This window comes from Nycticebus coucang, chromosome 22 (genome assembly GCF_027406575.1).
Source record: "Nycticebus coucang isolate mNycCou1 chromosome 22, mNycCou1.pri, whole genome shotgun sequence".
Taxonomy (NCBI): domain Eukaryota; kingdom Metazoa; phylum Chordata; class Mammalia; order Primates; family Lorisidae; genus Nycticebus; species Nycticebus coucang.
The window spans coordinates 29,659,337-29,679,871 of NC_069801.1; the positions used below are offsets into that span (position 1 = coordinate 29,659,337).

A 20,535-nucleotide genomic window follows, 5' to 3' on the forward strand; every position below is an offset into this window, starting at 1 on the left:
GCTCAGGCTGGTCTCCTCAGGCTCCTCAGCTCAAGCGATCCTCCCACCTCGGATTCCCAAGTACTTGGGACACAGGCGTGAGCCCCAGCCCAAGCGCTTTGAGCTTTGAGGCACAAAGCCTGCAAGCGCTTGTGAACATACCAACGGCCCATCTCTCTGCATCTTCCAGCAGGTCTGGTAAGGGAGAGGTGGGCCGAGCTGAGCAAACCCTCCAGGCTTCCTTGTTTTTTGTTTTTCTATCATGTCGATGCACAACTCTTTTTTTTTTTTTTTTTTTTTGTAGAGACAGAGTCTCACTTTATGGCCCTCGGTAGAGTGCCGTGGCCTCACACAGCTCACAGCAACCTCCAACTCCTGGGCTTAAGCGATTCTCTTGCCTCAGCCTCCCGAGTAGCTGGGACTACAGGCGCCCGCCACAACGCCCAGCTATTTTTTGGTTGCAGTTTGGCCGGGGCCAGGTTTGAACCCGCAACCCTCGGTATATGGGGCCGGCGCCTTACCGACTGAGCCACAGGCGCCGCCCGATGCACAACTCTTATCAAAATAAAAATGTTAAATTTGTAAACCAAATGAATGGGCTACCCCACGCTCTCCTCCTCACGCACTCCCGCACTCTCGGCCAGCAGCCCCTCGCCTACCCTAGAGGCCTCTGCGGAGGTGGCCCAGGACGCCACGCTGGTCGCCGGACTCAGCCAGAAGGCCGGTCGTGACCGCGCGGGGAGCCGGGGTTGCCTAGCAACCGGGAGCGTTAAACAGAGGCGCCGGGAGACCGCCGCCCCGGTGCAGTCCGGGAAAGAAGGTAGGAAGGCCAGGGGAGGGCCAGGGAAGGCGGTAGGGGCTCCCGTGAGCGCTTCACCTCTCCCTCCCTCCTCGAGGCTTCCTGGGCACTAGGGCCCGGGGCATTGATATAAAACACAGATGATTTTCCTGCCGACGGCGGGCTTCGCGGGGAACCAGACTGACCCCAGCTCCTCCCACCCGGTCCCCTGCACGCCCGCGCCACCGCCTCCTACAGAAGGCGGAGGGAGGGAGCGCGATGACCACGTGGGGAGGAGACAGCGGGCCCCCCCTTCTCCCCGTGCCAACCCCATGCGCCTTGGAGAGAGAAGTGGGCTACTTCACTGAGACTCCCCATGGGGCCTGGCCCACAGAGTGGGAAGAGAAAGCTGAACTAGACTAGACGTGGTTGCTGAAAGTTTTGGGTGGAAACTGGATTAAGGGCTATGTTTCCTGCCAATTCCCCCACCCCAGGCATTTGGCACTACACATACGCCAAAGGACTGCATTAACACCTTTTATCTGCTCCAGGACCTGAAGGGTCCAGGGTTTTGTCCCTGCAGGTGGACGGGGTGGAGGAAACTCAGTTAATGCCTCACACAAAGTTGAGTAAAGCAAGGGCTGTTCCCAAGCAGACTTCTGGCAGGAAGGGCTCAGAGCAAAATGAGCCCGTCCTGCAGGGGGCAGGAGGAGAAGTTGTCTCCTGCAGCCTTGTTTTCCTTCTGCAGGTGGTGTGTTTGACCCTTCCAGTTCCTGCATGATGGCCACGCTGAGTGCCAAGCCCAGTCAGCGCTTCCGGCTGCCGGACTGGCACACCAATAGCCACCTGCTGTCCACCAATGCTGAGCGGCAGCGAGATGCCTCTCACCAAATCCGCCAGGAGGCCCGCGTCCTCCGGAACGAGACCAATAACCAGGTTTGGGGCAAGAGCCCAGTTGGGTGGGTGAAGGGCTAGCCCCTACCGCTGACCTCTTTTTTCTTTCTTTCTTTCTTTTTTTTTTTTTTTTTATTGAGACGGAGTCTCACTTTGTCACCTTCTGTAGGAAGGCCGTGGCATCATAGCTTACAGCAACCTCCAACTCTTGGGCTCAAGCAAATCTCTTGCCTCAGCCTGCATAGCAGCTGGGACTACAGGCGCCCACCATGGGATGGGCAGCTATTTCTTTTCTTTTCTTTTTTTTTTTGTCTTGTTTAGCAGGCCCAGGCAGTTTCAAACCTACCAGCCCCTGGAGCATGTGGCTGGCACCCTAACCATTGAGCTATGAGCGCCACCTCACTGACACCCTCTTTATCTGGCTCTGTCTTTTCCAGACCATTTGGGATGAATATGACAATAAAACTCGACTGGCAGAGAGGATCGATACTGTCAACCGGTGGAAGGAGATGCTGGACAAGTGTCTGACGGATTTAGATGCTGAGATCGATTCCCTGGCACAGGCAGGGAGCTAGAGCTGGGGGCCAGGAAACTCGGCTGCAAAGACCCACTCCTCCTTCCCCACTTCTGGATGGGGGTCATGAGTGGCAGGACAGTCACTGGCCCCTTGGCTAAAGTGGGGTAAGAGCTACTTCTGCGATGGCTCCACCAGCCTCCTGTGTCCTCTCTTTTCTAGATGAAGGAGTCAGCAGAGCAAAACCTGCAGGCCAAGAACCTGCCTCTGGATGTGGCCATTGAGTGTCTGACCCTGCGGGAGAGTCGGCGGGACATTGATGTGGTGAAGGACCCTGTGGAGGATGAGCTGCATAAAGAGGTGGAGGTCATTGAGGCCACCAAGAGGTCCTTGCAACAGAAGATCAGCCAGGCCTTCGAGCAGCTCTGGTAAGGGAGAGATGGGCCATTGGTATGTTCACAAGCACTTGCAGGCTTTGTGCCTCAAAAGGGGAACACAGCAGGGTGGTGCCTGTGGCTCAAGGAGTAGGGTGGCAGCCCCATATACCGAAGGTAGCAGGTTCAAACCTGGCCACAGCCAAAAACTGCAAAAAAAAAAAAAAGGGTGGGGGTGGGGAAACACAGGCATTATGGATAATGGTAACTGGCTTTTGTGCTACCAGTGACAGAAGCCATTGTGCCCATGACAGAAACTAGTGAGTGATTATAGTGCTTTTTCCACTGCCTAGACATAATCTCAGAGTACATCTCACACATAACCCTGCTCTAGGCATCCAGGATCAATGGACTGAAAGTGTAAGCGATAAAACCCATCGGCCAGCGCCCCTGAGTACCTTATTATATGTACATTGATAGGTAAAAATTGAAAAAGAGCAGATCAGAACCCTTGAGACCAAAGTGTCACAAAGGCAGCATTGTTTATTTTGAAACTTGGGTCCAAGTGGCTAAAATCTAAAGAATATTAGTGGGGATTTAGAGAGGGAGAGAGGTCTCCTATAGCTGGCCGAGGACAAGCTGGTTTCTACCAAGGACCACCAAACTGCTGTTTCCATCAAGACATCAAAGATGTTATCTTATTATGGGGCTGTCTTGGCAGGTTCTTCTTGTCAGAGTGTCAACATATTTCTTTCGGGTGAGTCTGTAATTGGGCCAGTGCAAGGACAAGCCTGAAGTATGTCTCTTTTATCTGAGTTATGTCCACCTATAACAATCTCACAGAATGGCTTTTCAAGATGGGGGTTGGCCAACCTAACATACATGTGAGTCTTTCTGCCCCCATAGGTATGTGTGAGCACTTGGCATCATCATTTGGTCTGTGGGAATCTCATCTTGATGTGCTGGTCTTTGTTTCAGTTGCAGCAGTTCCAGTGTCTTCTGCTGGGAAGAGTCACCCTAGCCTCCTCACCCCTCAGTGCCCTTTAGTCCAGTGAGGCCTGCATCCTGGGCCTGACTGAGTTTGCATTCTCCCAGCCTCCTGCAGGAAGTCCGCCAGCAGCTCAACTCTGACCATCGGGGCAAAATGGAGACACTGGAGATTGACAGAGGTTGTCTCTCTCTCAACCTCATGTCCCCAAACATCTCTCTGAAGATCAATCCCACACGTGTCCCCAGTGGGTAAGAGGAGTGTTCAGTCTGTCTCACCTCCTCCTTCCGTGGCCTATACCCTTAGGACCCATTATTTCCTGCCGCCTGCAGCTCCACCACACTCCAGCAGTGGGATGACTTCAGTCAGTTCAACAAGGACCGATCAGAGGCAGAGATGAAAGCAGCCATCGAGCTGAGGGAGGCTATCGCCCTGACTATTGCTGAGGTGACCATTAACCCCCCCAGCCAGCTCCACCTCCACCGCTAAGGGGTGCCCAAGTGCATACCCAGCCATTATTTTTTGTTCCTGGTTGACCAGGTGGCACCCTTCCCCTCATTTAAGCAACAACCCCATGTGACCATGTGCTTATACTCATACCCTCTCCTTGCCTTGCCTAGACCAACAATGAACTCGAAGCCCAGAGGGTCGCCACAGAATTTGCCTTCAGGAAACGGTTGCAGGAGATGGAGAAAGTGTACAATGAGCTCAAGTGGCAGGAGAAGAATGTGAGCCTTCTCCCTGGGCCTGGACTTGCTGCTGTGCCATGAGGCGCCAGATCCCTGGCCATGAAGCCCTGGAGTGGGTGCCCTGTGGTGAGTTCAGCTGGTGGATACAGTCACCCTGTCCCCTGCAGACCTTGGAGGAGATCGCTGAGCTGCAGGAGGACATCCGGCAGCTGGAGGAGGATCTGCGCAGAAAGTTACTGAGCTTGAAGCTGTCCCATACCCGGCTAGAGGCCAGAACCTACCGGCCCAACGTGGAACTCTGCCGGGACCAGGTGCGAGGGTGTCCCAGTGGGGCACGGGCCCCTTGCTAAAGTTCCCTCAGGATCACCCCCCAGTACACATTCCTGGTGGAGCAAGGGCACTGCCACAGGGCAGCACTCAGGTCTGGGGCAAAGGACTGCACAGCTGATCAGCACTCCACCCCAACCCCCTGCCTCCAGGCCCAGTATGGCCTCACCGATGAGGTTCACCAGTTAGAGGCAACCATTGCCAGCCTGAAGCAGAAGCTGGCACAAGCACAGTAGGTCTGGGGAGTGGGCAGGAGGGACAGGGAGAACGCCCTCCAGTGGAGCCTCTTGCTGCCTGCCGGTTCCCTGGCCTCATGCAGGGGTGGTGGGTTGTCAATGCCTCCTTCCCAGGGATGCACTGGACGCCCTGTACAAGCACCTGGCCCGGCTGCAGGCAGATATTGCCTGCAAGGCTAACTCCATGCTGCTGGACAGCAAGTGCATGGACACGCGACGCAAGCTGACCGTGCCTGCTGAGAAGTTTGTGCCTGAGGTAGACACCTTCACCCGCACTACAAACCGCACCTTGAGCCCTCTCAAAAGCTGCCAGCTGCAGCTGGCCTAGCCTTGGAGGGCTGAGGGCGGAGGGAAACTGAAGCTTGGGTGGGAAATGGAAGTGGCAGGAGAGACTAAGTCTAATAATAAATGTGCATGTTCTCAAACCACACTGTTTTTTGCTACTCCCACACGTAGCTCGCAGGAGGCAGAAGGTTCTTGAACTGCCCGCCTGTGTATGGAGGAGTAAAGATGAGAAACGTCATCGCACCAACCCCCACATTTCAAATCCGTTCCTTCACCCTCAGGGAACCCAGAGGCCTACAGCCCAAGGCTTTAGCAGTGGTGCCTCTACCTAGCTCTGCCCCTGCTCCAGCTGGCCCCTTTGGGGGAGAGGCCTAAGGGAAGTTGAGAGGAGGCCAGGATCACAGCGGGAGGTCATAGTGGGGGGGGGTGTCTGAGCCAGAATCGGGGACCCTTTAGTGGCTGTCCCACCCGCTTATGAAGGCTTTTCACGAGTGAGAACGGGGGGGCTGCGCAGCGCCTCCGGGCCGCTGGGGGCGCTGGGGGCCGGGGAGCGGGGCGCGGGCTCCAGGCCACTGGGAGGCGATGTGAGGTCGGAGAGGAGGGAAGCGGCGCCAGCGGCACCGGAAGTGGGGACTGGCCTGCGCGCGGATGGCTGCGGCTGCGGCGGTGATGACGGCTGCGGGCAGTGGCGGGGCCGGCGCGGCCCGTTCCCTCTCGCGCTTCCGAGGCTGCCTGGCTGGCGCGCTACTCGGGGACTGCGTGGGCGCCTTGTACGAGGCCCACGACACCGTCGACCTGACGTCAGTCCTGCGTCACGTCCAGAGCCTGGAGCCCGAGCCCGGCACGCCGGGGAGCGCGCGGACAGGTGGGCGCGGCCGGGCACACGAGGGGAGCTGGGTGGAGGGGACAGAGTCCGGGGTGTGAACTGGTCGGGCTCTGAGATGAGGCTGCTGAGGGCGGCGGGGCCAGAGCCGGAGCCTGATGACCCGGAGACTCCTCGGACTCGCGGGTCCAGGTCTGAACTACTTTTTACTCTTTCGCTCCGATCATTCACCTGCTCGGGACATGGCGACACCAGCGTCCCTACTGTGCAAGCCGGAAATCTGGGCGTTATTCTCTTGGATCGCGCCTGGTCCACTATACAGATGCCCTCGATTTATGATGGCGTAACCTCCCGATGAACCTGTAATAAGCTGAAAATACCTTAAGTCAAAAGTGCGTTTTCAACTTGCAGTGGTTTTTATCTGGACTTAGCCCCATCTTAAGTCGAGGAGCTTACTGAAGGCGTATTGTTTTAGCGCCATTGTAAAGTCAGAGATTTGTAAGTTGGACCATTGCAAGTCGGGAACCCTTTGTATATCCCTTACCTTGCAGATTTGACCTGTCTTATCCAGTTCTTTGGAGTCAGTACACACCAGGGAGTGCTCATCTCAAAGCATAAATCTCATTCGTCCTCCCTGGCATAAAACCTTGCTGTGATTTCACATTATCCTTAGGATAGAGCCAAATTCCTTAACACATCCTACCTGGCCCACTGCCCTCCTGTATCTGCGATTTCGTCTCATGCCACCCTTGGCCTTGCTTTCTGCTCTTTGCACCATACTTCCTGTAGCGCGGTTGTACCATGCTGCCCCTTGGCAGGAAAGCTAACTCCCTTTCCCTTTTCCTAACCTTGTGTAGTCATCTCATCACCCAGATCTCAGCTCAGGTGGCAGGTTTCAGGTCAAGCAGAGATATGAGTCTTCCTGGAGCCACAGTCAGAACCCTGGAAAACACCCATATTTAAGAGGATCACAGAGGAGGTTGTAAGAGAGCTCACAAAGGAAACAGTCTGATAGGAGGAGAAACAAGAGGTGTCATTTCAGGGAAGAATTTCAAGATGAAGATGCCAGTCCTTGATGTCATGCTATAGCGGAGGAAATCTGGACTTGGAAAAGCATTTTCAGTAGGTTAAGGAGATGGAAAATGAGAAAATAGTATGGTTTGGTATGAAGGGAAGGAGAGAGATGAGTTCTAGTTGTAAAGATAAGATGGAGGGATGGTTTTTAATTTCATTTTTGGTTTGATGTGAAGATGAGAAAAAAACATTATTTTAGGCTAAGAGGTGTTTTAGAACTTTTGGGTGCAAGGAACAGAAAGCCCAACGCAAAATGGCCCAAGTGAAAAGGGAATATAGTGGCTGACATAACTGAAAAGTCCAGAGATCGGTCTGGCTTCAAGCAGAGCTGAATCTGGGGACACAAATAATTTCCCCAAGGCTCTGTTCCTCTCTGTTGTTCAGATTTGCTTTCTTCTGGTTGGGCTTCACTCAGGCTGGCAGACCTTTCCTGTGGGATGGCCCCCAGAAGCTCCTAGTGAGGTGATGGCTCCCAGCTCAGCAACCCCAGCAGAGGAAGAGTTTCCCTTTGCAGCATTCCCCCCCAAAAGCCAAAATTGGGTCTCAGTGGCCTGGCCTAGGTCATATGTCCATCCCCAAACAAGGAAATAAAGGGTTCTATTTGATTGGGGCAGTAGTGGGGGTTAGCACCATGCCCTAGTCAGCTGCAATGAAAATGCAGAAAGGTGGTTGGTGGGGAGAGAGGGCACAGTGACCAAATGAAAAGAGAACAGATGCTGTTCCGCCACAGAGGGAGAGGTTGAGGATACAGGAGAGAAGGACAAAGTAGAGCAAAGTCCTGGACCTAGGGAGACTCCCTCCCTCTGAGGGGCACTGGGGGTGCAACTGCAGATAAGATAGCTGTTAGCTCCTCTTACTGGTGAAGGAGGAGGTAAGGGCCACCCAGGAGTGAAAAGGGAAGAGGAAAGCAGGGCTTGGGGATCTAGACCCTGCCAAGAGGGGTATAGTAACCATGCAAGAAATGGGAAAGGGGCTTCTTCAGGGGTCTGCTTCATTCTCTGTAAGGAGCTCTTCCACAAATAGGACTCTCCCTGGCAGGCTCAGAGCCCATCTGAGCATTCACAAATAAGCTGTATTTCAGCGTCAGAAGTGCCAGAGCATTCTGAGGAAAAGGAGGTGAGCAGCTGGAGGACGAGAGTGGACCTAGCAGGGAGGAACCTGATCCTGACCCCCACAATGGGGGGATGTGTAGGAAGGGGCTAGACAGGAAAGGCTTTGAATGGCAAGGCCTTGAATTTGGACCTTATCCTGAAGACAGTATAGTGCCATTTGAACAGGCAAGTGAGGTGAGGAAGGTGGTCATCTACTTTCAGGAGAAATTGTCAAGCATGTATAGATTGGATTGAAGGGTGGGACATGTGAAGGTCGTATTAAGACTGGAGCTGCAGGGGAGGCAGCCGACAGGGTTGGATGGTTTTCCTTCAGAAATCAGTGGGACATGGTGATTCATGGGGACATGAGTCAGAATAAAGAATTGCTGAGGAACCTGGGGCTGAAATTGTAGGGCTTCCCAAAAGCCTGGACAGGAATAAGAGACTGACTAAGCTCATTGCAGATGTGGTAACTTTAAAAAGAATGAGCATCTAGCTGGCACCTGTGGCTCAAAGGAGTAGGGCGCCAGCCCCATATGCTGGAGATGACAGGTTCAAACCCAGCCCCTGCCAGAAACTGCAAAAAAAAAAAAGAATGAGCATCGGGCGGTGCCTATGGCTCAGTGAGTAGGGTGCCGGCCCCATATACCAAGGGTGGTAGGTTCAAACCGAGCCCTGGCCAAACTGCAACAAAAAAATAGCCAGGCATTGTGGCAGGCACCTGTAGTCCCAGCTACTCCGGAGGCTGAGGCAAGAGAATCGCCTAAACCCAGGAGTTGGAGGTTGCTGTGAGCTGTGATGCTATGGGACTCTACTGAGGGTGATAGGATGACACTCTGTCTCTACAAAAAATAAATAATTAATTAATTAAAAAAAACAGAATGAGCATCAAACTAAAAAGCTTCTCCACAGCCAAGAACACAGTAAGTAAAGCAGACAGCCCTCAGAATGGGAGATGATATTTACAGGTTATGTCTCTGACAAAGGTTTAATAACCAGAATCCACAGAGAACTCAAACGTATTAGCAAGAAAAGAACAAGTGACCCCATCTCAGGGTGGGCAAGGGACTTGAAGAGAAACTTCTCTGAAGTAGATAGGCACACGGCCTACAGACATGAAAAAATGCTCATCATCCATAATCATCAGAGAAATGCAAATCAAAACTACTTTGAGATCTAACTAATCTAACTCCAATAAGATTAGCTCACATCACAAAATCCCAAAACCAGAGATGTTGGCGTGGATGTGGAGAAAAGGGAACACCGCTACACTGCTGTGGGAATGCAAACAAATACTTTCCTTTTGGAAAGATGTTTGGAGAACACTTAGCGATCTAAAAATAGACTTGCCATTCAGTCCTACAATTCCTCTACTAGGTATATATCCAGAAGACCAAAAATCACATTATAACAAAGATATTTGTACCAGAATGTTTATCGCAGCCCAATTCATAATTGCTAAGTCATGGAAGAAGCCCAAGTGCCCATCAACCCACGAATGGTTAATAAATTGTGGTATATGTACACCATGGAATATTATGCAGCCTTAAAGAAAGATGGAGACTTTACCTCTTTCATGTTTACATGGATGGAGCTGGAACATATTCTTCTTAGCAAAGTATCTCAAGAATTGGAGAAAAAGTATCCAATGTACTGCCCTACTATGAAACCAATTTACAGCTTTCATATGAAAGCTATAGCCCAATTATAGCCCAAGGAGAAGGGGAAAGGGGATAGGGAGGGGAGGGAGGGTACTTGGTGGGACCACACCTACAATGCATCTTACAACGGTAAATGTGAAAATTTACTGAGTGTAGAATATAAATGTCTTAACACAATAACTAAGAAAATGCCACAAAGGCTATGTTAAACAGTTTGATGAAAATATTTCAAATTGTATATAAAACCAGCACATGGTAACCCATGATTGCATTAATGCACACAGCTATGATTTAATTAAAAAAAAAAAAAAAGGAGGACAGCGCTTGTAGCTCAAGTGAGTTGGGCGCCGGCCCCATATGCCGAGGGTGGTGGGTTCAAACTTGGCCCTGGCCAAACTGCAACAAAAAATAGCCAGGCGTTATGGTGAGCACCTGTAGTCGGTGCCTGTAGTCAGCTACTCGGGAGGCTGAGGCAAGAGAATCACCTAAGCCCAAGAGCTGGAGGTTGCTGTAAGCTGTGATGCCGTAGCACTCTACTGAGGGCGACAAAGTGAAACTCTGCCTCTAAAAAAAAGAGGAAAAAAAAGAAATGAACAGATGCCTTCACCCTGGAGCCTTGCAGCTCACTCCCACCCCTGTCCTCTCCCCACAGAAGCACTGTACTACACAGATGACACAGCCATGGCCAGGGCCCTGGTGCAGTCCCTGCTAGCTAAGGAGGCCTTCGATGAGGTGGACATGGCTCACAGGTAAGGGGAGGTGGTCCTGGTAAGCAGAGTTATACCCCTTGACTAGAGGAATGTGTGCATGCCCAGGACCACCCCTCTTAGCAGGACCCTGTGTCTAAGGCTGACACAGCTTCCCAAACTAAAAATGACAGCACTGCTGGTACATCCTTAGATCCCTAAAACTTCCTCTTTTTCCATACCAGCCCAGTTTTCATTCCCAACTCTGAGAGGCATCTTTTGAACTCCAGTTCTATCTCCTTTTCCCTCCCCTAGATTTGCTCAGGAGTACAAGAAAGACCCTGACAGGGGGTATGGTGCTGGAGTGATCACTGTCTTCAAGAAGCTCCTCAACCCCAAGTGTCATGATGTCTATGAGCCTGCCCGGGCCCAGTTTAATGGAAAAGGCTCCTATGGGAATGGGGGTGCCATGCGGGTGGCTGGCATCTCTCTGGCCTATAATAGCATCCAGGACGTGCAGAAGGTATTTGAGGTGGACTGGCTTCTGGGCTTCCTCTTGTGAGCAGAGGTTCTGTAACAGCAGGTTTTCTTCTCCCTAGTTTGCTCGGCTCTCAGCCCAGCTGACACATGCCTCCTCCCTGGGTTACAATGGTGCCATCCTACAGGCCCTGGCTGTGCACCTGGCTTTGCAGGGTGAGTCTTCCAGTGAGCACTTCCTCGAGCAACTCCTGGGCCACATGGAGGAGCTGGAGGGTGATGCCCAGTCTGTCTTGGATGCCAGGGAGTGAGTATGGGGCTAGAGGTGTGTGGTGTGTGGGTGCAGGTGGTGGGATGGGGGCCCCTGGCATTGCAACAAGCTGAAACCTCTCTTCTTTAATTGCAGAACCTGGGGGGTGGGGTGGGTGGGAAGAAGCCCCTTTGCCTTGTCTTGTGTTTCAGGATTCTCAGAGTCCCAGACAACAAAATTACCTACTCACTCGCACAGTACCCTCCCACTTCTCAGGGCACACGTGTGGGCCATCAGCCTGACCACACCCCTGCTCACTGTCACGCACAGCCCCTGGCAGCTACACCCTGCTAACTTTGACCTCCCTAAATCTCTCCCCTAACCCACAGGCTGGGCATGGAGGAGCGTCCGTACTCCAGCCGCCTGAAGAAGATTGGAGAGCTTCTAGACCAGGACTCAGTGTCCAGAGAGGAAGTGGTGTCTGAACTAGGTGGGTGGACCTGCCTGATTTGTTCCCCCTTTTGTCCTTGAGGGTTGAGTCTTGGGCTCAGGTAGCTGGGGGCACGTGGAGTCATTTTGCCATGGCCATGCTCTGTAGATTCTTGGAAGGGTTGTGTAGGATCCTTGGCAGAGTCGTGAGTTCCCAGTCCTTCGGCCTTATGGAAAGGGACGCCAGCCACCAGGTAATGATGATAACAGATACTTACTGTACCTAGCACCTGTACTGGGCACTGTGCAGAGTGCTTACAGACATGATCTCACTTTGTCCTCACAACAGCCCCATGAAAGAGTTACTAACTTTATTCACTCTCTGCACTGAGTTGTCGAATCCAAGAGCAGGAATCTTAGTATTTAGGTAACTCCCCCAGTCACAGAGCCCTTATGTAGTGGAGTCAGGACTTGAACCCAGGTGGTCTCACTCTCAGCCTGTGATCTCAATCACAGACCTGACTGAAACTGAGGGTGTTGACTTATGGCAAACAGCAAGAAACCTAGGGCTCAGGGCACAAGGCAAGCCCCTGTCATTGGCTTCCCCACAGGGAATGGTATTGCTGCCTTTGAGTCTGTGCCCACTGCCATCTACTGCTTCCTGCGCTGCATGGAGCCGGACCCCGAGATCCCTTCTGCCTTCAACAGCCTCCAAAGGACTCTCATCTATTCCATCTCACTTGGTGGGGACACAGACACCATTGCCACCATGGCTGGAGCCATTGCTGGTGCCTACTATGGGATGGATCAGGTTCCAGAAAGCTGGCAGCAAAGCTGTGAAGGCTATGAGGAGACAGATGTCCTGGCCCAGAGCCTACACCGAGTCTTCCAGAAGAGTCTGTGAGGGCCACAGCTGCTGGGACTATGTCCCGTCTAGTGAGACCAGCTGCAGTTCAGACTGGAAACTCTGAAGCTCCTCAAGCTTGGCTCCCCTGCCTCAGTCTTCTTGTGTGGGATTGGGGTCTTCCTTGCGGGAGGTCATTGGAGCAGCAAGTGAGGGGCTGGTGCCTCCCTCATTCTGGGTCCTGGCTTGCTGCAGAGCTGTAGGGCATTCCCTGGCTCCTCAGTGGGACATGAGGGACCAGAGCAGTTTTGTTCTGGAGGAATACTTAGGGCATTTTCCTTTGTTATCTGGGACATGGGATTTGGGGAAGTGGAAATGATCTGCAGTAGCATCATTTCTCCCTGTTGCGTTTTAGCCAGTTTGCCAGCAAGCCTGCCCTTGAACTGGGCAGGGTACTTGAGCGACAGGTTTTGTGGATTGAGGGACAAGGACTTGCATCCAGCTGATGTAGTCCACACCACCCTTGTCTGTCGTGGAGCTTACTAACAGCTTCCAGCAGAAGTCATAGCAATAAATAGTTTTTGGTAAATCCCACCATTGTTTTCCTGTTTGTGTTCTGTGAATGAATCTGTCTCCCCTGGGAACTTGACCTTCTTGAGCTTAGTGCCTATCTGGGCTGCTTTTTCCTAGGAGCTGGGACCCCAAAGTAATGAGCTGCTACGTTGCCAGGCAAATTCCTCTCATTCTTCCAGCCAGCTGCATGTTCTGCCGGGTAGGGCAGAACAGGCATGGTTTGGTGACTCTTCCTGTTAGAAATCAAGCACAGTGGCCCAGGCAGCTAGGCCAAGTGCTTTGCCAGAGGCAGTGAGCAGGAACAAGCAGATTTTTCTGCTCTCAAAGCCTAACTTCTCCAAAGAGCCCAGCTCACACAGAAACAGGAACCCTGAAGGACCCCTTCTATCACCAGACTGCCAACCTGAGTCGGGAGGGCGTGCCATTGCAGGTGCCCTGGGTAGACTGCACGCCTCCTCTATCTTGGGGCTCAAAGGCCTTGCCCCACAAGGAAGTTTTTGCACAGCGTCCATTCTGAAGAAAGGAAAATTGAAAGGGAAGAAACACCTGTCCTAACACAGCCGGGACATTCTTTGAGCATCCTTCCAGCCTCAGTGGAAAGACAAGCATACACAGTCTGCAGCTGGCCTGAGGCTTGAAGACTGTTGGGCCACATTCAGCCAAGGTGGGGCTCTGCCAGGGGACTTTTCAGGGCATGGATCATTTCAGGTTGTCTACCCAGATACCAGAGCCAGGGACAGATTCTTGCTGCTGAGCATGGTGAGCAGTAAGCAGGTGCTTTCTGCCCAGGATAGCTCCCTCCAGCCCTGTCTTCAGCTTTAGGGCTGGTACTAGCCCAGCCCTCAGGAGCAAAGATTCATAATTTCATTCATAATTTGTATCAGATGTTGAAATTTGGCCTTTGGGGGCCTGAGCCAGCTGTCATGCTCCACTACCCCTGAGAGTTTATAGGAATGTTCCGTGAAGCGCGATCCGTCTCCCCCAGCTCCAGCCACTGCTTTCTTCTGGTTTCTTAAAATGGCTCTTGGCATTTGTTTGGTATACGGCCTCAGCAGCTTAGAGTGTCAAACATCTCTGATGCGGTGACAGAAACCTGGGCTGGGGAGCTGGCGAGGAATGTGTGCTCCCTGAGAGGGTGGGCACACAAGAGCCCCAGATGCCTTATGAAATCCAGAGCCTCGTTTCGGCACAGCACCATTTTATACAACAAATTTATTGAAGTTGTGTCAATACAGTCAATACGGTGGTTTTTCTTTTCAAAAAGAAGTCCCATTTTGTTTGATTCCCCAGTGCATTTTTCCCGAATCTTCTGTGACACAGGGCACATGATAAATATGTAGAGAACTAAGCTTCCTATACCAAGTAAGAAAAGAAGTTACTAATGGAAAACATTTAACCTTAATCTTTAAAAAATTAGGAATCAGAGTATAAAAATGCACAAGGTAATGTATTTTTCATAGTTAAATTCTGACATTGTTTATCAAAGCTGGTCAGTTAAGTGGACACCTGCAACTCAGATCCCATAAACATTTCAGAAACGCCAATCAGCCCTCCCTAAAGGCTTCAGGAATGAAATTTGGCAGAAGCTCAGCTCTGTGAAACAGCTTTTGGGGGGGCTCCCTGGTATCCTGCTTAGTCCCTTGTGTTCCTAGTGGGAGCCAATTAGTTTCTGTCAATCAAAACTTGTCCCTAACACATCAGATTCTAGTGGCTTTGACCCAAGGAAGTGAGTTGAGCAAAGGTATGGTTTGAAACACCAAGTTCTCTGGGGCATCAGGGGGTTAGAAATAATCAAGTGTCACTGGGGCAGATTTGGGCTTTCATTTCTCCTTTCGAAAGTTAAAGTTAATTAACAGCCTGCTCTGGAGAAGTGGTGGGCAGGGGTGGAGTTCTGCCAGTGAGCCTGAGGGAAGCACAGCTGAATGAGTCAACAGTCATCCTCTGTTTTCAACATGGACAGTCTGGGGACGGCCAGAGTTGGAGCAGTGCAACAAGGCCACATCTTGAGAGACCCTGGTTCATACTTGGTGGGCTGGCCTGGTCAGGGCTAAGGCAAGGCCTCTTGCCCCACTAGGCAAGAATGTCCACCATCCCCCAAACTGATCCTCTCAGCTTTACCAACTCAGCTTGAGCTAGGGAGTGAGGGATGGGGAGGGGGGGGGTCTGTCCCCTGCAGAGGAGCTCTGACTGGGGATAATGGCAGAAAGAGCCAGAGCCGACTCATTCCAGAGAGGCCTGTTGGCATCCTTTCTCTCAAAGCCTGGGCCTCCTGAGCCCTAATCCTGCTTAAAACAGGAAATTGGAACCAGAGGGTGGAAGAAGAGGAAGCCCCCACAGATTAACCCCTCTAGTATACACACCCACCCACCACATGGTTCTTATTAAGGAGAAGCAAGTGGGATGCTTCTCCAGCCCCGAGCTTGTGCGCACCTTGTTCAGAGAGCCAAACAAGAGGCTCTCTGCTTTGGGGATACCTGGGTTAGGGGTGACAAGCATCCCCTTACATTGTTGTATGAGAAAATCTGCCCCACTCTCCACAGGGCACACTTACGCTTGCTGATTATCAGCCCCGCCTCCTGCTGTCATCTGCACTACACACTACTAGACGCTTCAGAGAGTTTTATCTTTCAGGGCTGTGGCAGTCCCCTGCAGCCTATGCGGCTGCCCTCATGCCAGACCAAGCTGGAGCTGAAGGGGACAACCCTAGAGACAGGGATGGGTGTGCAGATCCACCGCCTGCCCAGGATGCATGCCCCGACCCCTCACAGACTACCTTCCATGGCTGCAGCTGAAGCCGTGCAAGGGAGGTGACCCCTTCCAGGAACATGCAGACAGCTACACAGCAGGCCTGATGCCACAGCATTGCCACTGGGGTTGCAGTCCTCACAGGGTGTCTACACTGGCCGCCTCGATGCTCACTCTCCTCTCCCTTTCCCCTGAAGGGAAACAAAAACTCCAGGGAACCCCACTGTCTTATGCTGTGGGACCTGGAGGAGCTGGGAGAGCCCCAGCTAAGGACTGTGAGGGAGGCCATGCCCCATTCCTTGAGCAAGTGCCATCTGGGGGCCAGCAGGAAGGGCTGTCCCCCAGGGGATGGGTGGCAGAGCTCAGCCTCCTCTCAGCTCCTTCAAGGCCCAGCAGAGTCCAGGACTCACACAGGTGGGCTACATGCCCTAGGGCCCTGCCTGTAGGCAGGGCAGGGATGGGGTGCAAGCCCAACACTGCATAGACATTTAGGGGAAAGGAACTCAGGCCAGCCCCTTCTGGTGACAATCTCAGCCTACACGTAGAGAAAGCAAGTCAGTCTCCTGGGGCCAAGGCCGTGGCCGCTCTGTGGCTGCCTTTGTTCATCCTGATTTTTTTTTTCTTTAAATGGAGATTCTTGGTAACTGAAAAGGTCACTCTACCACTAAAGAGGAGGAGGCCAGGGCAGCAGGGGCCCCCATGGGTTATGTGGGGCAGAGCAAGAATCCTGAAAAGGAAGAGTGGATGTACTCAGTGGAGTAGAGGCCATTGGCCTGGTCCGAGGGCATCTGTACCCAGACCTGGTCGTTGGGCCGCAGCTGGAGCACAGCCCCGCCAGATGCCTGGTCCAGGTAGCCCTTCTTGTACTCATCGTAGGTGTAGGTAGCTGGCACATTGTTCTTGTACAGGGCCACCCACACGTTGGTGCCCTTGACATGCACATGGTAAGCGAAGTAGTAGACGCCGCCCACAGGGCAGGTGAAGATGCCAGTGGCTGGGTTGTAGCCACTGTGGCCGTTGTAGAGAGTCCGGTCAAATTTAACAGGCATGCCTGATGCAGGGAAGGGCGAGGTGAGCACTGCGGTGAAGGCTGGCATGGCGTGGGCTGACAGCTCGCCCAACCCAAACTGAGGCTTGCCACCCTTGCCCAACACGGCACCCTCCACACCTCCATTGGGCAGGTGTAAGCCTGCGATGCCAGTCTCATCGAGGGTCCCAGGGGCGCCAGGGGGTCCAGGAGGCCCTGGAGGCCCAGGAGGGCCTGTGAGTCCTGGGGAGCCGGGGACCCCAGGGGGCCCCGTGGGTCCAACTGTGCCGGGTTCCCCCACTTTCCCCTCCCCAGGGGGCCCTGGCAGGCCAGGTTCACCCTTTAAGCCTGGCAGACCCTGGGGTCCAATAGGACCAGCTGGGCCCTGGAGTCCTGGGATTCCTGAGGGGCCCCTCAGGCCAGGCTGCCCAGGGAGCCCCAAGTCACCCTTCTGCCCCAGGGCCCCTGCCACCCCTGGTCCTCCAGGGCGGCCTGTGGAACCTGGCTCACCTTTGGGCCCAGTTGGTCCAGGGGGTCCATGGGCTCCAGGAAGTCCCCTCTCACCTGGGAGCCCAGGTTTCCCAGCCAGGCCACTAGGCCCCTGGTCACCCCGAAGTCCAGGTATTCCTGGGGGTCCTTCAGCCCCTGCCTCCCCCTTAGGTCCAGGCAGCCCACGTCTGCCAGGGAGCCCTGCAGAGCCAGGAAGTCCAGGGGGCCCACCAAGGCCCTGTGGGCCCTGCTCCCCTGGCTCCCCATCCTCACCTGGCTCACCCCTATCCCCCAAAAGCCCTGGGACCCCAGCTGGGCCCCTGTCCCCTTTGGGGCCTGGCAATCCTGGCATCCCATAGCCAGTGGGACCTATCAGCCCAGGGGGACCCCGGGCTCCTGGCTCCCCTTTTGCCCCTGCTGGGCCCTGTGGTCCTGGCACCCCTGCTGCCCCCGGCATCCCCACACCATCTACTCCAGCGGGTCCTTTAGGGCCCACAGCTCCTGGCTCCCCTCTGGGGCCCAGAACCCCAGGAGGCCCAGGCTCACCTTTGTCTCCGGGGGCCCCAGGAAGCCCATCCAAACCAGGTTTGCCTAAGCCAACTGGGCCAGGGAGGCCAGGAGGTCCAGGGGCACCCCCCTGCCCTGGTGGCCCAGGCAGCCCTGGCTGGCCCACTCCATTATCCCCCTTGAGGCCTCGATCGCCTGGGGGCCCAGGCTCCCCCTGGAGCCCTGGCTCCCCTGGGAACCCTGGGGGCCCTGGCACCCCTGGGGCACCTGGTTTTCCAGGAACAGTAATGCCTGAGGGGCCAGGTAAGCCAGGGGGCCCTGGAGGCCCATGGAGGCCCTGGTCCCCTCGTATTCCTGGCTCTCCCCGAGGCCCAGGCTGCCCTGGTGGTCCAACCTTGCCTGGGAGCCCTGGGGGACCAGACTTGCCCATCCGGGAGAAGCCAGGGGGGCCAGCAGGGCCAGGCAGCCCATGGAGCCCAGGCTTTCCAGTACCCGGTTTTCCTGGGAAGCCAGGAGGGCCAGGCGGGCCCCGAGGCCCAGGCTTCCCTGGGGGGCCGGGCTCTCCTTTCAGGTCCATTGGCAGCAACGGTAGAGGCATTTCTGAGAGAAAGAGAGAAGGAGGCAGTCAGGAGCCTGGACAGTGGAGACAGAGCACCATTCTACCCATCCCCTGCACTTGCTTCTGCTCATGAAGGCCACTCCCAGCTGCTCCTACGCCATGCCACCTGCTCTCATGGAAGGCGGAGTTTAGAGGTGGTCCAGCAGCCATCTTGGGGGCTATAAGGTCGTTACCAAGGGCCCCTAGCACCCAACCTACTCAGGCTGGGCCTTCCCCATGACCTTGGTATGACTGGGGCAGGGAGGGGGTTCTGGCCGGGGGAGAGGACGGAGTGGCCACTAGGTGGCATCAGCAGCCCACCGTAGAGACAGCTGGAGCAGGCCTATCCCCACCACCACCCTTGCCTCCACATTTACCTCCCTGCCCCTCCCTGCTTGGAAGACCCAAGGCCCCCTGGGTCATCAGAAAGTAAAGTGGAGATAGGAAGATCTTTGGTGGGGATTGAGGGGCTGCGTGGACCCCCAGTGAAATCTGATGGGGATCAAGGAGGCAGGAAGTTCAGCGGTTAGGAGCTGTTTGAGGCACTGTAAGGGGGGGAGCTCTCACCCAGGTACTGGCCCTTGCCCTCTCTGAAGGGCGGTCCCACAGGTCCCTTTTGCATGGGTTGCATGTACTTCACTGGGGCATAGCCTGCTCCCCCGCCACCAGCGGATGCCCTTGGCCCGCACCCCAGCAGCAGCAGCAGTAGCAGCAACAGCCAAGACCAGGGCAACAGAGACCCCCACATGATGTCCGTGGGCGTGCTGCAGGGAGGAACAGAGAGGGGTTGTCAAGCCAGCCCTTGGGTGGTTTGGCTTCAGGCCCAGGGCTCACAAAAAGATCAGAATTTAGATATTACACTTGATCTTGACCAAAAGGCTGAGAAGTGATTCAGAATTTAGATATTATTCACAGGCAATTCCCAAAGTTATAGAGGTCTGCAGAAGCTACCTCCCAAGCCTCTTGCGACCCTCCCAGTGGCTATCCATCCCCACCACCATCTCCCAGGCCTGGCCTTCCCAGGACAACAGCCTCCCCCAATCCAGTCACTCTGTACTGCCAGACATGCCTTCTAGAGTGCAATCTGACCTTCTCCGCTAAAACCCTTTGATGATAACATCCACTGCCCTTTGCTGGGCCAAGCTCTCTGCCAGGCTCCAACTGGGCTGAACTTTTTAGAGATATGAACTCACTTAATCCTTACAACATTTAAATTAGGTATTATTATTATCACCCCCATTTACCAGATGATAAAATAAAAGCAAAGGTCTCTAGGAAGCAGAACTGGGATTCTACTTAAGTCTGTCTGCCTCCATGTTGTCGATGCCCTTCTGGGCTGCCAGTGCCTTCAGGGTCAAGTTCAAGGTGCTTACACAGCATTCAAGCCCTTTCTAATCTACTCTGTGCCTATGTCTCCAGCCCTATCCTTCACCCCTTTCTTTGCCCTCCCCACCCCCACATCTACACCCTGTTTATAGCCCAGACCCCAGCGGGCTCGCTCTTCTGGAGCTTTGCATCTGCTGCTTCTCTGCTCCTCTTACATGCATCCCTCAAGGGAAGCTTCCCCAGGGAAGCTGTCAGCTCTTCCTCTATAAAGCCTCACTTCTTTGTGCCCTGACCTGACCTATCCCTGTGCCAGCACTGAGTTTGGCCCAGTAAACAGGGTGTACGTGGAGGAGCACTGGCTCTAGATCCAGATAGTCAGCCTGAGTCTCCCACTCAGCTCCTGGGGGAGCTGGGCAAGAGGTTTCTTTATCTGTAAAATGGGATCACTTGAACATGGGGGTGGCGCCTGTGGCTCAGTGAGTAGGGCGCCGGCCCCATATGCCGAGGGTGGAGGGTTCAAACCCAGCCCCGGCCAAACTGCAACAAAAAATAGCCGGGCATTGTGGCGGGCGCCTGTAGTCCCAGCTGCTAGGGAGGCTGAGGCAAGAGAATCGCTTAAGCCCAAGAGTTAGAGGTTGCTGTGAGCCGTGTGATGCCACGGCACTCTACCCGAGGGCAGTACAGTGAGACAAAAAAAAAAAAAAAAAGAAAAACTTGAACATGACTGCTGATGACAGCAATATTCTTTTTTTTTTTTTTTTTGAGACAGAGTCTCACTATGTCACCTACAATAGTGTTGTGGCATCACAGCTCACAGCAACCTCAAACTCTTGGACTTGGGTGGTGCCTGTGGCTCAGTGGGTAGGGTGCT

The 20,535-nt window shown here is 53.9% G+C and overlaps 3 protein-coding genes across 8 annotated transcripts in view; 2 read left to right on the plus strand and 1 right to left on the minus strand.

The window, feature by feature from the left end:
• The first annotated feature begins 631 nt into the window (after positions 1-631).
• On the plus strand, positions 632-5,563 carry TEKT2 (tektin 2). 2 transcript variants are annotated; one of them, XM_053576546.1, is made up of 11 exons: positions 632-799; positions 1,506-1,693; positions 2,089-2,214; positions 2,388-2,593; positions 3,635-3,778; positions 3,860-3,974; positions 4,148-4,255; positions 4,384-4,527; positions 4,696-4,775; positions 4,894-5,035; positions 5,236-5,563. In XM_053576546.1, the coding sequence occupies exons 2-11, from the start codon at positions 1,535-1,537 to the stop codon at positions 5,437-5,439; spliced, it is 1,428 nt and encodes a 475-aa protein (XP_053432521.1). In that variant the 5' UTR covers positions 632-799; positions 1,506-1,534; the 3' UTR covers positions 5,440-5,563. The 2 variants fall into 2 exon arrangements, with proteins under 2 accessions (XP_053432521.1, XP_053432522.1); XM_053576547.1 differs by lacking the exon at positions 5,236-5,563 and having other exon boundaries at positions 637-799; positions 4,894-5,171.
• An 87-nt stretch (positions 5,564-5,650) lies between these two features.
• ADPRS (ADP-ribosylserine hydrolase) lies at positions 5,651-12,990 on the plus strand. Of its 2 annotated transcripts, none has more exons than XM_053576549.1 (6): positions 5,651-5,929; positions 10,366-10,462; positions 10,715-10,922; positions 11,065-11,183; positions 11,516-11,616; positions 12,167-12,990. In XM_053576549.1, the coding sequence occupies exons 1-6, from the start codon at positions 5,713-5,715 to the stop codon at positions 12,457-12,459; spliced, it is 1,035 nt and encodes a 344-aa protein (XP_053432524.1). In that variant the 5' UTR covers positions 5,651-5,712; the 3' UTR covers positions 12,460-12,990. The 2 variants fall into 2 exon arrangements, with proteins under 2 accessions (XP_053432524.1, XP_053432523.1); XM_053576548.1 differs by having other exon boundaries at positions 5,654-5,929; positions 10,999-11,183.
• Positions 12,991-14,169: 1,179 nt separating this feature from the next.
• Positions 14,170-20,535, minus strand: part of COL8A2 (collagen type VIII alpha 2 chain) — a 28,005-nt gene continuing 21,639 nt past the window's right edge. The window contains exons 3-5 of one of the 4 annotated variants that reach the window (XR_008376935.1): positions 18,906-19,102; positions 15,746-18,340; positions 14,170-14,325 (exon numbers count right to left, since the gene is read on the minus strand). Coding sequence is in view for 3 of the 4 variants with exons in the window: in XM_053576550.1 (XP_053432525.1) it covers positions 16,422-18,340; positions 18,906-19,086 (2,100 nt within the window). In the remaining variant the exon portion in view is untranslated. Of the gene's footprint in view, positions 14,326-15,501; positions 18,341-18,905; positions 19,103-20,535 lie in introns of those variants that run through there. The other 3 variants (XM_053576551.1, XM_053576552.1, XM_053576550.1) reach the window with 3 other exon arrangements.